Below are 16,055 nucleotides of genomic sequence, written 5' to 3' on the forward strand. Positions count from 1 at the left end.
TAACCTTGGCAGAGAAGGCTTCACAGCTTAGGTTTGCGCCCAGCATGGTGGAGATGAGCGTGAATATTCCGACTCTCTGGGAGCGAGGACCCGACGGGGTGGACTGCCTCGTGTTGGCGATTCTGGTGACAGCCATTGGTTTCCTGGCAAAGGGGATCTTGAACAGAGTTTGAGCAAGAGCCGGTGGCTCGGTACGTGGAAAGCGTTCCCGCTTGGGGTCTTGTTGAGAAGCGGTGAAGAGTGACGTCGGTGTTTCTGAAGTGTTTGACCATGTAAGAAGTTGTCGTGATGTTGATTCTGCAAGACATTTCGACATCGACGTTACACCCCTTGTAGTTAATGAGGCTCTTCAACACCCCTGTCCATCACTGACAGCGGATCTATCCAGCAACTCCGATTTCGAGCGGGAACGAGATGACACTGACAGCTGCAACAAGGGTCATCATGTCCAATGGGGCTCAGGAGCGGTGAGCACTGCACCCTCTAGATATGTGGGATGCGACATCTCAAAGAGGACACGAGGATGGTGTGGGTAAGGCATGGCGCCCAGACAGATTACGGGCGTTGCCCATGTAAGTCATGGAGCCGTCATTGTCTCTGCCAAATCGAGCTGGGCGTATCTTCTGACATTGCCTTGTCTAGCCACAATGAGAATTCGCAGACCGACATTTCTGTGAAACCGTCTCTTGCAATCCTTCACCGCATCCCCATTCTCGGGGCGAAGTTTGATCCCGGCCCAGTATCGGCATCACGATCCGGCAGACGGGACACAATCAAGATGTCGATCCCCGAGTCGAATTGCGGCCTGTGGCAACGACACAAAGGACTCTTTGCAGCGTTCCTGACTCGAGTGACGGGCCGCGGGTAACAGGCACACGGTTTCAAATGCTTGATCTTAGGATCTGTTGTTTCGCCTGCCAAGCTGGGGCAAAGCAGCCGCGACAGGAATTTGAGACTGGCGCAACCCGAGCTGGGGGACAGCAATAAGGTTGACTGGGCGAGCTCCGGCCGACCCGGCAGACGAACCATCCAGCACATACACCAAAGCCTAATCATCGTGACAGGCGCCTTCAGCTGGGGATGGGAAAGTTAGAGCCAAAGTCTCCTGGAAAGCGCGGGACCCGTCGCTGGATGCCCTGAAGCTTGTTGACTTGACAGCTGCAGGCAATGATACGGGAAACTCTCGAGCTGAGCGAGGCTTGCGTATGTCAAGCACACGCAACACACCCGGAGCCGACAGGTCGGGAGGCAAGTTCCGTCTAGACGGATTCGTTCCTCCCATGGAAGTTTAACGTGAGAAGCGAACCAGGGATCCGGGAGAAAGTTTGCGAGGTGACGTGGGATCGTGAGAATTGGATGCCATAGGGCCTCATTGGTGGGGGAGGCTTGGGGGCTGTGCCATTTCAACCCCATTCCATTGACGACAATTCTCGACCCGGCCGAGTCGAGAGATGGCACTGGTAGGGCTGGGAGCCGCGAAGATGTCGACAAGGTGATTGGAAGAGAAAGTTGAGGATAGCAGGAACAGTAGGCAGGCAGGTATGCATGGTTACACAGGGGAGAAGCTGTCCGTGGGCTCGACGAAACCCAGCGAGATGGATGGCGCACGGCAGTTGGCGAGTTTGGTGCCTCTTCCGGGGGAGGGAGCAATTCGATTCAGTGGATTTGCGGCGGGGCGCCGGCGACGGCCGTGCGAGAGCATTTGGCGAATGCTTGACCAAGGCTTAATCAAGCCTTGCGAAGCCCTCTAGAAGATGGGAGGTATGGACGATGAGGAATGTAGCCAAGTTGTTGGGATGGAGGTTCAAGTTCCATGGAGAAGGAGGTCACGGGATCGATGGCATACTTGCAGGGGGAGGGGGCTTCTGTGCGCGGGAGGAGGAGGAACCCAGAGGGAAGGGAAGGAGGGACGGGACCCCTGTTGCTGGTGCGGTGTAGAGCAGGAGCGGGCGGCTTCAGCAAGCGCCGTCATTGTCATTCCCGGGGTTTGGCTGGTCCACCTGCCAACGCAATCCATGAGAGGGCAGGAGCGTGGAGGGGCACATGGGCACATCAACTCATGTCAAATCTCAGGCAATGGCTCAGCAGCTTGCGCGGCGAATGCGAATGCGCGCGCGGTTACGAGAGGGAAGCATGCATAGACGTTCACCAAGTAACGGCAGCCTATCGTTGCATTGCCGAGGAGCAGTCCTGTTGTTTTTCCAACGGACATGCGGCCTTTCGCCGGCCTTTGTGCTGTTTGGCCACGCAAGACAACTGAGGCCATCCCGAGTCAACTGGAACCTCTCTTCAGAACAAAAAATCAAGATGGAGAAACAAAGACTGTTTTAGAATGCGCCTGATCGAAAGAGTTCCAGAGAGGGGCTTTTTTTAAATGAGTTTATGGAAAGCGAAGCCAGGCGTTATAAAAGAGTAGTCGTGGTCGCGGGTCTCCTCAACCCCTCCACTTTCTGACCCTGGCTCAACTGCCATTTTAAGCTATCCACGGTTGCTCAGGCAATGCGCAGGCGCTCAACCACGATCCCATCACCAACAAGTCATTTACCAGTCCCAAACCCCATCATCCCGTTAAACCATCTCCACATTCATCCTTCGATCGAGTCGCAGCCTCACTAGCTACATCGTCATCTTTTCTTGGGAGCTCCTCCATCACCGTCAATTGTTATAGCTTGCTGTCGATCATCACCACCAGCTTCACCAACGTCATCGCTCGCCCACTACATCTACACACCACCGAAACGACCACATCAAAGTGACCCCGACCCTTTCGAATTCCTGCAGCCCCTAAACTCTGGCAGCCCCAGTGCTGCCGTTGCCATCTTGACAGCTCCCATTATAGCTTGCGAACCTGCTAGCCGTTGCCCATCATGCGGTACAACCTCGTCAAGATGATCCTTCGCGGATTCGAGCTACTTATAACACTCCTCCTGACAGCTGTGACCGGCAACGTAATCGCATCCAACATTGATGCCGCTGGCACCGCGACTGCCGCCGTCAACTTTGTCATGTTCGTCGCTGCTGTCTGTTGGATTGTCTCTATTATTGGACTCGGCTCATTCTTTGCTTCGGTCCTCGACAAGCCTGTCGCACAACTGGTCCTCGACGGCAGTGTCGTTCTCTTCACCTTTATTGCCGCCATCGTTCTTGCAGCAAAACTGCGTGTTGTGGACTGCGGAGACATCAACCCCAAGGCTCTGCCAGGCGACTGGATCGCGTGGGGTTCTGGCAGCGACGAGAAGCGTTGTCGTGAGCTCCAGGCCAGCACCGTCTTCATGTGGTTCCTCTTCGGATCCTTCTGTGGCAGCCTGTTCCTCACCGTTAGGGATGTTCGCAACACATATGGCTCCATCCGTGGCTCAAGGCCAAGCATGTCCCAGATCGGTGTCTAAGCCAACAACATGGATGGCTCAACGACAGCCAAACAACAATACAGTGATGCGCCGCCAAGAACATACATGCGCATTCTCTAGCGAGCATGGATGCTTGACGCACCCATCATCGATCAGCTTAATTAGCTAGGGAACGACATGCCTGCAGGCACTCGGTGACACACTGGTCCGGGGTTGCTCGGAACGGGCATGGACGCCCACCAAAGGGTAGATGAGCAGGACCACTCATCATGATGGACGAGAGATGGATCGCGCCATGCATGCCAGAAGCAGCGAGGCCTTTTGGATGTGCTTCATTATAGCAGGAATCTTTACATGTTGATAATTTTTGTAACAAAAGCCGGGAGAGAAGCATGCACAGCCTAGGAGTTGGACGATGGGTAATGATTATGTAGTAAATTTGACTTTATGACTGCTTTCATGTGTCACTATCCGGTATAGGATGCCATCAGCCGTATCAATATCTGCATCAAGGCTATGATAAAAAGCCCTTGACCATTCCCTGAGCTTCGTGCAATGCCATGGTCAACGGATGTAGAGTTCCGAATCATCTATTTGTTAAACCGCACCCATATCAACCAATACCTAAACACCGTATCGAAGCCATGCATGTTCCAGACAAGGCGAGAATTACTTTGAAACCGCCCAGCGCAGGACCTCATCTTTTAAGGTCTCATGTCGTCTATAACGTGGCCGCTGTTTCAACAACTCCCGCTGCCTTGAAGGCCTTCTTATTTGTCCATCGGATGTCGACATTGTGCACCCACTCCATGTACCGCGACCAACCTAGAAAGAACTTGGTTAGTGATATTATTCATCGTCGTCGTAGAAGCCATCGGGGACCTACTCCAGTATGCAAACTTCCGGCCAAAGTACTTGCCCATCCAAGGGACGACCAGCATGGTCAAGATGAGCTGCAGCTGCTCAAGACTGCGCTCCCACTCTGCTTGAGCATCCGAGTCGGATGTGTCAGAGTAGATGTCGCTCGTGGATATAGAGGGGAGAGAGTCGAGATCATCCTTGTCCTCCATGATGGACGCATCATGGAGGTCGACGAGGGATTCGGTGGAGGGCATGTTGGCGGTTGTGGTCCGGGATGAGGGAGAGATCGTATCGAGTATATCCGAAGATCGACGCAAGCGAGGATTGCGGTCGAAGGAATGAAGATGTCAAGGCCGTGTCGAGGTGAGCTACGATGGTTGAGGGTGGGCGGGCTTTCGGATCACGGGTTGCTTCGGACGATGGTAGCTTGCTAGCTCCTTGGTCATGAGCCAAGCAAAGCTACAGGGAAGCAACTTTGCGGAGGTGCCGTTTCAAACAAAGCTGGTACGAGTCCCGAAATGCTTGAGACACGACGAAACGAGAACTTGGAAGGTATTGCGCAAAGAGATGCCCGTGTCACAGCCGAGGAGTCGTCAACGGCCGGAGTCGCATCGGGGCCGGAGCTAGCTGGAGGAGCTGCCAGTAGTACCTCACTGAAGTGATTGGCTCCGAGGTCCGACATCACGTGATATAGCGCGTGACACTATCGCAGGCCGGCCTGCTTGCGCCTCGCTGAAGATAGGTACCTAAGGTATCTGGCTCACCCGGCCCGCCCATGACGTTCGACTCACTTCCCTTTGCACTCATAAACCCGCAACAAGCTTCACCCAAGACGCTCTGAGCGACGGCAGCGACGGCGCGCAACAAGTCAGCGATCAGACGACACTCGTGACAGTCGCTCAAATCCACCATCTGAACCAGGCCAGGCCAGAAAGAAACAAGACCGGCTGCGACAACCACCACAACCGCAACCGCAACCACAACCAAAAATCCGGAACAACTGCCGCCAGCCGCAGAAACAGCACAGCAGCGCGCAGCAGCCTCACGCAACGCAACCATGGATGGCGAGGTGGTGAGTTACAACGCCCATATCCTTCCAGTTCCATCCATGCAAGCGCCAGCACCCGAGTCAAAGCCCCAAGGGCTGTCCTCTCTGGGCTTTCTACCCCTCCAAAAAAAAAACCCAGCGCCCTATCAGCTTTACCCCACCGTCACTGCACTCTGCGTTTTGCTGCCCACTCACTGCAACTGCACACACCAAGTGCGAAAGTACCTCCGTACTGTTCTGCACCAATTTCTGGGGGGAGAGCCGACGGGTTGACATTGGCATTTATGACTTGATTCCACTGAGTCACATTTTCAAAACCGCCACTCTCCACCAACCTTTGTCTTTCACCACGACACAACCAAACCTCACCACATCCACTCTCCACCTCCACCGCGATCTATACTAACGTGAATTCTCCTTCTCTTGCTTTACAGGCTCTTCCCGAACGCAAATCCCGCAAATCAGTCGCCTTTACCGACGAGCAAGTCGTAGTCGACGCTGACGGCTCCGTGACCATGGTCAACGCTACCGACGAAACGAAGGACACGGCCCAGTCCCACACGCCTCGTACGCCGCCGCTCTCTGCCGCCCTTGAATCCTTTACTGATTCCCAACCCCCAGCCGCCGAGGAGCTCCCCCCGGCCGAGGACGGCGGCCTCGACCTCTCCCTGCTCAAGAAGAAGAAGAAGAAGAAGGTCAAGGCCGAGGACGACGCCGCCCCCGCCCCCGCCGCCGAGGATGATGCCGCCCCCGCCGAGGATGGCGGTCTCGACCTGACCCTCAAGAAGAAGAAGAAGAAGAAGACCTCCAAGGTCGAGAAGGACAAGTTCACCGAGCAGCTCGAGGCTCTCGAGAAGGAGGACGACGAGCCCACCGAGGAGGTGGTGGAGGAGGGTGACATGAACGAGGGCACCGGCATCTGGGCCCACGACGAGACCAAGTCGATTGGCTACAGCATGCTGCTCCAGCGCTTCTTCAGCCAGCTCGCCCAGAAGAACCCCGACCACGCCCTCAGCGGCACCAAGAGCTACAAGATCCCCCCTCCCCAATGCATGCGCGAAGGCAACCGAAAAACCGTCTTTGCCAACATTGCCGATATCTGCAAGCGCATGAAGCGAACCGAGGAGCACGTCACCGCCTACCTGTTTGCCGAGTTGGGTACCAGCGGTTCCGTCGACGGTAGCCGAAGACTGGTTATCAAGGGTCGTTTCCAGCAGAAGCAGATTGAGAACGTTGTCCGAAAATACATCAGTAAGTCTATGAGCCTTCTTGATTCTTGGCCCCATTGCTCACATGCTCCCTAGTCGAATACGTCACCTGCAAGACCTGCAAGTCCCCCGACACAGAGCTCAACAAGGGAGAGAACCGTCTGTACTTCATCACCTGCAACAACTGCGGTTCCCGACGAAGTGTCACTGCCATCAAGACTGGTTTCTCCGCCCAGGTCGGCAAGCGAAGAAAGATGCAGGGTTAAGCAGCCCCGCGTTTCTTCGTTTCCCTTCCTTTCTGCCCCATCCGCGCTCGACAGGCTGTCCTCTGCCCTGTGGGCGCGGGCGGCTACGTGCGAATCTTGGCGGTGCTATATCGCGGCTGCGTAGCTGGAGCCCATCTCTGTCTATCCCCCGGCCGAGCTGGCTCCGGTTTGTGGCCGAATGAGGATGAGTATGAATTTCGGGTTTTTGGATCGGGCATCGCCTGCAGAGCTGCCTCCCTCCCTCCCCGCATGATATGGTCTTGGCTGGGGGTTCAAAAAGGAGTGATGTCGGACCCGATACAGGATGGAATCGGGTGCCGGGGTTATGATGTGGCGTATGGGTTATGTACATAATGCCGAAATGATCAAGATTGCATCAAGTGCTGTCACTGAATATGGATTGCTGTCCATCGAGTCTCCGTGTGATATTATAAGAATCCAGTTTCTGACCATCATATGTCAAAACAATCACAGCCAAAGTAACGGATAAAATAGTTGAACCGCATGCCAACAGCCAGCATGCTCAGCGTGAATCTCTTTTTTTATTATCAACACAGCGAGAAAAAAGCCCGCTTTCCTTTCTCACCCCAAGGAGGCGAGTAAAGCCAGTAAACCCCTACCCCCCATTCCCAAAATCAAAAAGAAAACGATGGATGCTACCATTCAACCTCCCCCTTCCCGCAAGACTTTACTTTAACATGAAAGAAGAAAAAGGGATCAAAGTTAACAAGACATATGCTTTCCCCCTCCCTGAACGCAGAAAGACCATACCACTTTGTTTCTCCCCGCCAATCCAAAGTACCCCCCCCCCTTCCTTTTTTTTTCTGCACACGTGTATGTTTGCTTGTAGCTTGTGTTCAAGGTCCAGGAGGAGTAGGTCCGAAAGTGATATGAGTGTACGCCTGTTGTGCTGATGTCGTGGGCAGCCCGCCTTGGGTTCGTGGGCGCCGTTGGTTTATAGTACACGCCGTGAATAGTTGTAGAAGATGAGACAAGGGAATGAAATGCCACCTCTCTGAGTTCGAGTCTAGGCAAAGATGGAGGTTCCTCCAGCCAGTCCGTTGGGCTTGCCAGCGTTCTCAAAGAGAGAGCCAGCCTTGGAGTCACCCTCGAGAACCAGAGGAGCGGCGGCGCTCTTGGTTGCGTCGTCCATGTTACTGTCGACTTCAGCCCGGGCAGCCTCAAGGGTGGTGCGAGCCCATTCGTTAAGCCTGTTCTTCTCGATGTACTGATGAAGGAGCTTATCCTCATATTTCATAGCATCAATCAACTTCGCCCGGAACGAAGTATCAAAGTCACGGAACCGGCGGTCCAGGTTCTCAGTGAAGGAACCCAGGGCCTCCTGGGGTGACAGGGACCGGAAGGGCTCTCGTGCATCCTCTGTACATACGTTAGTAACAATTCTATAGCCAAAAAACCAGGGATTCGACTTACGGAAATTGATGCAGTCCACGAACATGGCATACAGCTCGGTATCTGCCAGCCTCTCCACCACCTCGCGGTCATCCTTTAGCTGGGTATCATTGATCTTGGCCCAGTCGTCACGGATAAAGAGCCGCCTCCAGATGAGCCTCTTGGCCTCTTTCACCTCGTCACGGTGGCAGCTGCTCTCAGCCACCTTGAGGGCCAGCCAGAACGGATGAGCAGTCTCCTCTCGCGACTCGGGCCTGAGTGAGACCAGGGTGAGCAAGTCGATGAGGGTCATGGCGTCCAGAGCCTCGTGCTTGAGGAGGCGCTTGATGCCGTCCTCAAAGATCTGATGCTGTGCCTTCTGACGGCGAGGAATATTCATGCTATGAACCTCCATCGCAAAGTTGAGGGCAGCAGCATCATCCACGGCATCGTATGTGCTGGGAAGGATCTGGTTGTAGAGTTGATCTTGAATCTTGATAGCGATCAACTCCTTGTCAACCTTCTTGAGCTTCTCGTCAACACGCGCCTCGTCAGAGTTGACTTTGAAGGTGTTGTTGCTGAGCTCCTTCTGTTCCATCTCGGCCAGAAGAGCCAGCTTTCCAAGACTCAACTCGATCTTCTTGTTCCACACCTGTTGCTCCTTGGTGAGAGCCAGGTCCACAAGAGTATCGGCGCCGTGGCCAACATCGTTCTCCTGGGTCACGTCATTGATCCATGAGATTCGTGCCAGTTCTGGCTTGCTGCGGAGGAACTGTGTCTTGAAGCCCAGTTTATCCAAGTCGAACTCCAGAACAGACTCAACACCGTGCTTCTGAAGAAGGAATTCGTACGCTGGGAAGGCAAAGGCCTGGCCATAGTTGGAAAAGCTACTCTCCAACTTGGCCTTCTTGCTCTCCCTAAGCCGCTTAAGGTTTTGCGCTTCCAACATAGAAATTCCAGGCTCAGCGAGTCGAACTTCGAGTTCTTGAATGTGATCCAGCAAGATGACCGACAATGCGCGAAGGCATTCATGCTTCTCCGCGATAGTCGCACCCTCTTCCCACTTTCCTGATCGCGCCAAGGCAAGGGGCTTTTCGAATCGGTCTGTCTGATAGACCTTGACAAAGTGCTGGGACATGGTCTTCTGATCGGGAGTTGTCGAAGCCCAACGGGCATATTCTAGAACAGAGGTGAGCATTCCATCGGTGACGGTAGGGAGCTCCTCAAAGATCTTGGCGATGATCTTGGGGTCTGGCTGGTTTGATCCCTTGGCAGACTCGTCTGCGCTCAGGTGCTTCATAACCCATTGGTCCGAGAGATCAACGAGGCGCTTGAGGTTGTTTGCGACATAGTGGCAGCCAGTCCAAGGCTCAGGAAGATCCTCGTAACCGTCGCGTAGAATACCCATGCGGAGTTCTTCGAATCCTAGTCCGTAGAAACTGAGATTGTTCTTTCGGAAATCGAGAGCAGCGACGTGCGTGCAGGTGTTGACCTGGATGGCTTCGTAAATCATAACGTTGACCTTGGCATCGTCGAGCAGGTGATCTTTGTACAGGGTTTTGATCACCTCGTACGCCCAAGCAACAAAGAGTTCGAGACGGAAGACATCGTTGATGAACCAGTGGCGGACTCGGTCAACCTCACCAATCTTAGCAACGGGGTTGTGCTTCTGGTCCTGGTGAATAAACTCGACTATCGAGCCGATGAGACTCTTCTTGTCTTGTGGAGGACGAGCTGCAGTGAAAGCTTCGTGACGCTTCCAGAGCAGAATAGCCACATGCATCTTCTCAGCATTGTAGAGCAGGTTCCATCGCGTCTTACGGTCAAGGTCTGCTCCAAAGATTCTGAGCTGAGACATCAACCTCTCGAGCGCATTCGATCTGGCGCGTAGGTTGTCCTCCAGGGAAGCCGGTAGGGTTGAGATAAATGGTGTGCTTGAGCTCAAGATCTCGTGGCTGATCTCAAGAGCAGCTTGGGCAACCTCCTTGTTGGAGAACTTGATTTCTTGTCGACCGTCGAAGATCAGAGGGTTGTCTTGCTTCACGCCAAAGAAGACTGCCTGCTCAAGCTTGCTCTTTGCCGACACCTTTGGTGGCTGGTCACTAGCAAACTTGTCCACGTCAGTCGTCACGATTCGAACCACACCAGCGCCCCGAACCATCAGAACCACTGCCGGGTTCTTGGTCTTGGGACGATGTAGTCGGTTGTCGTCGTGGCTCGACACCGCAGCCATCTCCTCAAACCCAGAACCAATGATTTCGTGTACATCGTCTTCGCGGAAGTCAACAACGTCTTCGAAGGATGCGGGGAGTACGTGGCTGTCGGATTGAAGCTGGGAGTCGGGGGATTGTGGTGGGATAGCGATTGATGCAATGACGGTTGCGCGGTCAAAGACAATGAAGGCGACCAGCGCCGGGCGAGGGAGGTATAGACGGGGTCGTGTCGCAGGCGTGATGTCGGAGAATGATATCGGGGAAGTGTAGGAGGTGATAGGACGGACCATGCCGATTTGGCAATCTCTAGGGGTCAGAATAGCCTCAACCAGGGCATAGCGGGCTGTGCTTCGCTGGGTTAGGCTGACGAGGATCAGAAGATGTTGCACCGAAGTGTCGTCAGTTGCCATGGCCTCGCTCAATCTGCTCAAGTCATGGTACTTGGCCTCCAGACCCTTGGGGACGTAGGTCAAGTCAATCGCCTCGAAAGACTCTTGAGGAAACTCTCGAGAGGCGGGGTCGGCTTCTTGGAGCGCATCGATAATGCTCTCGCGTACATCTGCCTCCCCAATGATTTCGTTGTGTCCTCCTCGATGAACTCTCCAGGCATGAAGGCGTCCCTTTCCGGTCAGCGCCACAATATTCCTCTCGCCCATGCGCGCAGATCGGTCGGCGCGGACTGCCGCAATGTCTCCCTTAAGTGACAGGTGCGAAAAGGCATGTCGGATGCTGCCAAAAATTCCGCTGGACGTGGGTGAGAGGCTGCTGCGCAAGAACTGGACCGAGATGGATGGTCGTCCATAGCTGTCGCGCACGTTCATGTACGCGAGGCGTCCAGAATTGAAGGTAAGAATGAAGCCAGCGGATTCGGCGTTGGTAATAGCGACGACCGTTTCTCCGGATTGCATTCCCGAAATCGTGTACTCGACACCAGAACGATCCTTCTTGATGAAGGCAAAGGTAGCTGCGCTCGAGATGGACTCCCAATAGACGACCTTGCCGCTCCCGGCCATGACCACGACCAGGCCGGGTTCCGTCGACGCGGCGGAGGGTGACACCAGGCATCCTACAGGAAGAGGATCGTTCGGTCTAGATGCTGAAGGTAGTTGAAATGTGAAGGTTTCGGGGGATTGCGACGTCGAGGTGTAGGGCCAAACGAGGGCGTGGGCAGGGTAAAGGCTAAGGGCATAACCAGAGGAAAAGATGTCGGCGGTTTGGTTTCCTATGACGACGAGAGTGAGCAGATACTCGAGCAAGGTGCTGGCGATGCAAAAACCTACCTGACCAGTCACCGCGCGTTTTATCAGGAAGAGCTGGAAGCTTGCTGACTACATATGCATTTGTACTTGTCTATACAGGATGATCAGCTTGGAGGCGTCAAGAGAACAATAGTCTGGTCCTTACCAAAACAAGACTGCCATCGCCTTTGTTGGCAGCACGGTCGCCATGCTTGGCCTTTTTGGCACGGACATTCAATTCCTTGCGCAGGACGGGGCTGAGGCTCTCGGCGGGTTCGATGTTGTTGTTTTTCGTAGGCAGAGTCGCGACCTTGTCGGTCTTGACCTCGATCATCTCCTGCTGCTGCTGCGGGACGTCAGGATTGACAAAAGTCTGCTCCGTCAGCGGGATCCGCGGTCGCTTCGCCTTTGGCTGCTGTGCGAGATTCTCGGAGCTCAAGGGGCGCTGGCGGCGGCGTGAACGAGTCGCCGTCGCCGGGCCACCTTCGGCGACAGACGGGGAAAACATTTTGGGCGGATCGCGAACAGGGTCTTCGTCTATAGGTGAGTATCGATGTCGTGAAATGAGGATGTCGCGGTTGAGTGCGGCGCGGGACGTGTCGAGGGAGATGGCGATGGAATCAGCCTCGTGATCATAGAGGCATTTCGCCGCGTGAGGATGACCGTGACAAGGACCGTGATCGTTGTGAGCGGTGACTTTGAATGATGGGGAGCTAAAAAGTCGATGGAAAACTGGGATGAGCCTTAGAAGGCACTGTAGTGACGAAGCGTGTACCAGGAGCCAATCGAATAGCAACCCAGTACGGGGTAGAACAGGGCGGTCGCCTAGCTACAGTGAGGTCTGGCGCGCTCTGATTGGCCGGAAGCGGTCTTGAGTGCCTCTTGGGGAGGTACTAGAGATGCTGCGCTGAGCTGGCAATGCCTGGAAGCCCCTTGAAAGCTCCCGTTGCTCAGTCGCGCACGTACCAACCAGAGCCGGTATCTTTCAGCCTCTGCCCCACCCCAGATCGCGTGGTGAAGAGCCTCTGTGCGGAGGTACCTCTGAGCTTGCGGTACCTTGCCTTAGTCGGAGCTGAGGCTGGGTAAGGCTTCTGGTTGACAGATCCCTGCGTACTTTCGGCTCATCGATACCTCAAGTCAGCAATAAAACCGACAAGCCGTCAGCGATTGATTCATCCAGTGCATTCACTTGAGATCGAGAGGCAACTCTTGTTGGGCATTGGCTTGGCTACTTTCTTTCATTTGAGGCTTGTTATGTCTAGGTAGGGCAAGCTGAATTCTTTCTTCTTATGTGACTGTCCCTAGGACCCTCGGATTAATTGTCCGACCTTGGCCTAAACACAATCTATGATGTATGCCGCCGCATTCAAGATCTGATAACCTCGGGCCTATAATTGACAATATCAGCCAGTTACAACGCTGGACGCTTCATTCGCCTCACAACTCCAAGTCGATAACACCGATCAACGTCCAATCTCCTCCTGGACTCGTCACCAACTGAATGGACTAACCGTCCTCTTGTTCCTGATTTCCCAATCCGGATCTAACCGATCACGTTTTCGGAGGGGGTTCCGGGGCCCTCAAGCCATGTCTACCTTGGCCAGGCAAACCGCAGATCAAATAACTCACCTCTGACAAAACCGGCCTTGAAACATGAGGCGCTTCTCGACCGCCGTCGTTATCACTGATCCGCTGGTCAAGTATCAGACTCGCGTGGCGGCTGGTCTCTACGCCCCGGACCCGGCTCAGCATCGTCTCGCCTGGCACTTACAAAAGATCTACCACCGCATCAAGGACTACTCACCCCAGGCTGAGTATCGTCAGAGGCTAAGAGAGGTGGCTCGTCTCACTGAGCCGAAAAATGACCAAGATGAAGACGACGGCAACATTCTCGCGCTCCGGAATCACTCAATATGGCGCAACCCGCTCTTCAAGCATCTCCTAACAACACCAGAGGGGAGAGAGAGCCTGGCGTTGACTCGGGTTCTCACCAACCATGAGACTGCTATTGAGATTGACTCTCCCAAGGGACTGTTTCTGTCAGGCGAAGTAGGCACTGGAAAGTCGATGCTTCTCGACTTGCTTGCCGATGGCCTCCCCACAGAGCGAAAGCGGAGATGGCACTTCAACACCTTTATGCTCTACATCATTTCACAACTTGAACACCATCGGAAATCACATTTCGGAAATTCAAATAGCGAGAGCGATCATTCTATCTTATGGGTAGCCAAGAAACTCGTCGACGAATCTCCCATTCTGTTCCTTGACGAGTTCCAACTCCCAGACAGGGCCGCCAGCAAGATCCTCAACCACCTGTTTATTGCATTTTTCCAGTTGGGCGGCGTCCTCATCGCATCTTCAAACCGAATGCCGGAAGAGCTTCAGAACGCTACTGGTGTTGACTATACGCCTGCCCCATCCAAGGGCCTCATCCGCAAGTTCTTCGGTGCTTCGGTCCGGGCTCGAGGTGAGCTGTACGGGTCAACCAGCGATTTTGCCAACTTCCTCGAGGTGTTGAAGGCCAGGTGTGACTTCTGGCAGATGGAGGGGGCTCGAGACTGGCGGAGGAGAGAGGAGACCGAAGCGCCTGTGACTTTGGCCGGAGACGCTATGGAGGGCGAACCGGCAACAGTGGAGGAGGTCGTTCAAGACAAGCCCGACCAAGCCATCAAGAAACCGGTCAACTACTACCTGTCGACTGACGAAGATGGCTCTTGGCAGCAGCGGATACAAGCAGCACTTACATGGACTGGGCCTGAGCCATTGCCCTGGGAGCCATCGAGCGTAGTCGTGTACGGCAGAGAGATCAAGACTCCTCAGCATTACAACGGATATGTATACTGGGATTTCGAGAGGCTTGCTGAGTCCTTTGGGCCTGCCGACTACATCACAATGGCTTCCACATACCACACCTTCATCATCGACAACGTTCCGATTCTGACACACGAGAAGAAGAACGAAGCCAGGCGGTTCATTACACTTTTGGATGCCTTGTACGAGGCTCGGTGCAAGCTGATCATCAGGGCTCGGAACCCACCAGACACTCTGTTCTTCCCCAAGAAGAAAAGCTCGACATCCGGCAAAACTGGGAACTCTGATGAACCTGATGATCTATACTCTGAGACCATCGCCGAAGTCTACCAGGACCAGATGTCTCCCTTCCGACCCAACGTCGCCTACTACGACACCAAGTCGAGCACATCATCCTACGACCCAGACCAAGACTCGGACTTTGGGTTGCAGAAGAAGCCCGTCAACTTCAGCAACACAAGCGCCTTCACCGGAGAAGACGAGCGCTTCGCATACAAGCGCGCCATCTCTCGCCTCTGGGAGTTGTGCAGCGCACAGTGGCACGCGAGGACGGGAGAATGGTGGCAGCCTCTCCCCGTCGACGCTCGACACTGGGAGGGCGGTCCTGTCTCTCAGCGCATTGATCACCAGATTGGTGCCAGCAGGCTCAGCATGGGCGAGGGAATGGGGGAGAGCTTAGAGGTTGACGAGATGGCTGGGTTATCGAAATGGAGCGTGGAGCAGTTAAAGACTGAGAACGAAAAGAGTCCGTAGAACGACTCAACGTCTCATGGTCTGAGGGCGTAAATAGGAGAAGCACGTCGGATACATATAACACGATATATATAATGCAAGACATGCAAGAAAAGCAACAGAGATGTATAAAGAGTTCTCAAAGTAATATACTGCCCACACATGCATGATGATCTCTAGGTAGTCTATGACCGGATATCCCACCATGGTATACTCCAAACGCCATGCCCCCCATTGTATTTGTGGTCTACTCATACACCGTCTTAACGTCGACTCAAAGACTTGTCACGCCGGGTGTCCAGCCTTCTCCTATCCTCTTCATGTCCTCTGCAAACTTGCGACTCGTAATCTTCCTCCCCCCTCGTCCACCTAGGGGCGCGTGCTCGTCCGGGTCGTAGAAGGGGTTCTGCAACAGACGCACGTAGGCGCTCTGCATGGCGCGGAAGACGGGCTTGAGCTCGGCGTCGCGCAGGCCAGCCGCCGCGGCGCCCCGTGAGGCTGCGGCTACAGGTGCGCTCCCGTCGACGCGGCGGCCGCGCATGTCGACGACGCAGACCATGCGGACGCCTGTGTTGGTCTCGAAGCCGTAGGCAGCGAGGCGGTCGTCGACGGCGTGCAGCAGGCCAAAGTCGCCCGAGAGGCCGACGCCCGAGACGGCGTTGTTGCGGGCGCGCAGGTCAAAGACGTCGATGGTGGACGAGAGGAGGAGGGAGAACTGGAGCGGGGTGCGGATCGGGGTGAAGTTGTTTGTGGCCGGGTCGTGCGAGGGGAAGATGGAGATGTGGAGGGGGTTGTTCTGGGAGAACGAGGTCAGTTTGACAGTGCCTATTTGCTTCTGAGGGAATCTCTCACATTGCGGCCGATGACGCCGAGGCAGGCGATTGAAGGTATCGCGGTAGACATGGTTGCGGGGTGCGATGTCGGAGGTCGGATGTT

The 16,055-nt window shown here is 54.6% G+C and overlaps 6 protein-coding genes across 6 annotated transcripts; 3 read left to right on the forward strand and 3 right to left on the reverse strand.

The window, feature by feature from the left end:
- Positions 1-2,867: 2,867 nt before the first annotated feature.
- LRP88_02906 (marvel domain-containing protein) lies at positions 2,868-3,389 on the forward strand (the record flags this gene model as incomplete). Its single annotated transcript, XM_083239541.1, has 1 exon — positions 2,868-3,389. One exon carries the CDS (start codon positions 2,868-2,870, stop codon positions 3,387-3,389), a length of 522 nt encoding a protein of 173 aa, XP_083104671.1.
- Positions 3,390-4,071: 682 nt separating this feature from the next.
- Positions 4,072-4,465, reverse strand: LRP88_02907 (uncharacterized protein; the record flags this gene model as incomplete). The annotated part of the gene is made up of 2 exons (XM_083239542.1): positions 4,072-4,175; positions 4,237-4,465. 2 exons carry the CDS (start codon positions 4,463-4,465, stop codon positions 4,072-4,074), a joined length of 333 nt encoding a protein of 110 aa, XP_083104672.1.
- An 803-nt stretch (positions 4,466-5,268) lies between these two features.
- LRP88_02908 (translation initiation factor eIF2 subunit beta) lies at positions 5,269-6,733 on the forward strand (the record flags this gene model as incomplete). Its single annotated transcript, XM_083239543.1, has 3 exons — positions 5,269-5,283; positions 5,694-6,510; positions 6,564-6,733. The coding sequence occupies 3 exons, from the start codon at positions 5,269-5,271 to the stop codon at positions 6,731-6,733; spliced, it is 1,002 nt and encodes a 333-aa protein (XP_083104673.1).
- Positions 6,734-7,760: 1,027 nt separating this feature from the next.
- LRP88_02909 (Nup133 N terminal like-domain-containing protein) lies at positions 7,761-12,084 on the reverse strand (the record flags this gene model as incomplete). Its single annotated transcript, XM_083239544.1, has 4 exons — positions 7,761-8,113; positions 8,168-11,560; positions 11,619-11,688; positions 11,743-12,084. The coding sequence occupies 4 exons, from the start codon at positions 12,082-12,084 to the stop codon at positions 7,761-7,763; spliced, it is 4,158 nt and encodes a 1,385-aa protein (XP_083104674.1).
- A 1,145-nt stretch (positions 12,085-13,229) lies between these two features.
- On the forward strand, positions 13,230-15,140 carry LRP88_02910 (AFG1-like ATPase-domain-containing protein; the record flags this gene model as incomplete). Its single annotated transcript, XM_083239545.1, has 1 exon — positions 13,230-15,140. One exon carries the CDS (start codon positions 13,230-13,232, stop codon positions 15,138-15,140), a length of 1,911 nt encoding a protein of 636 aa, XP_083104675.1.
- A 253-nt stretch (positions 15,141-15,393) lies between these two features.
- On the reverse strand, positions 15,394-16,022 carry LRP88_02911 (uncharacterized protein; the record flags this gene model as incomplete). The annotated part of the gene is made up of 2 exons (XM_083239546.1): positions 15,394-15,915; positions 15,972-16,022. 2 exons carry the CDS (start codon positions 16,020-16,022, stop codon positions 15,394-15,396), a joined length of 573 nt encoding a protein of 190 aa, XP_083104676.1.
- Positions 16,023-16,055: the final 33 nt, after the last annotated feature.

This window comes from Fusarium phalaenopsidis, assembly GCF_050370095.1.
Source record: "Fusarium phalaenopsidis strain FUZ10S chromosome Unknown contig_32286, whole genome shotgun sequence".
Lineage (NCBI taxonomy): Eukaryota > Fungi > Ascomycota > Sordariomycetes > Hypocreales > Nectriaceae > Fusarium > Fusarium phalaenopsidis.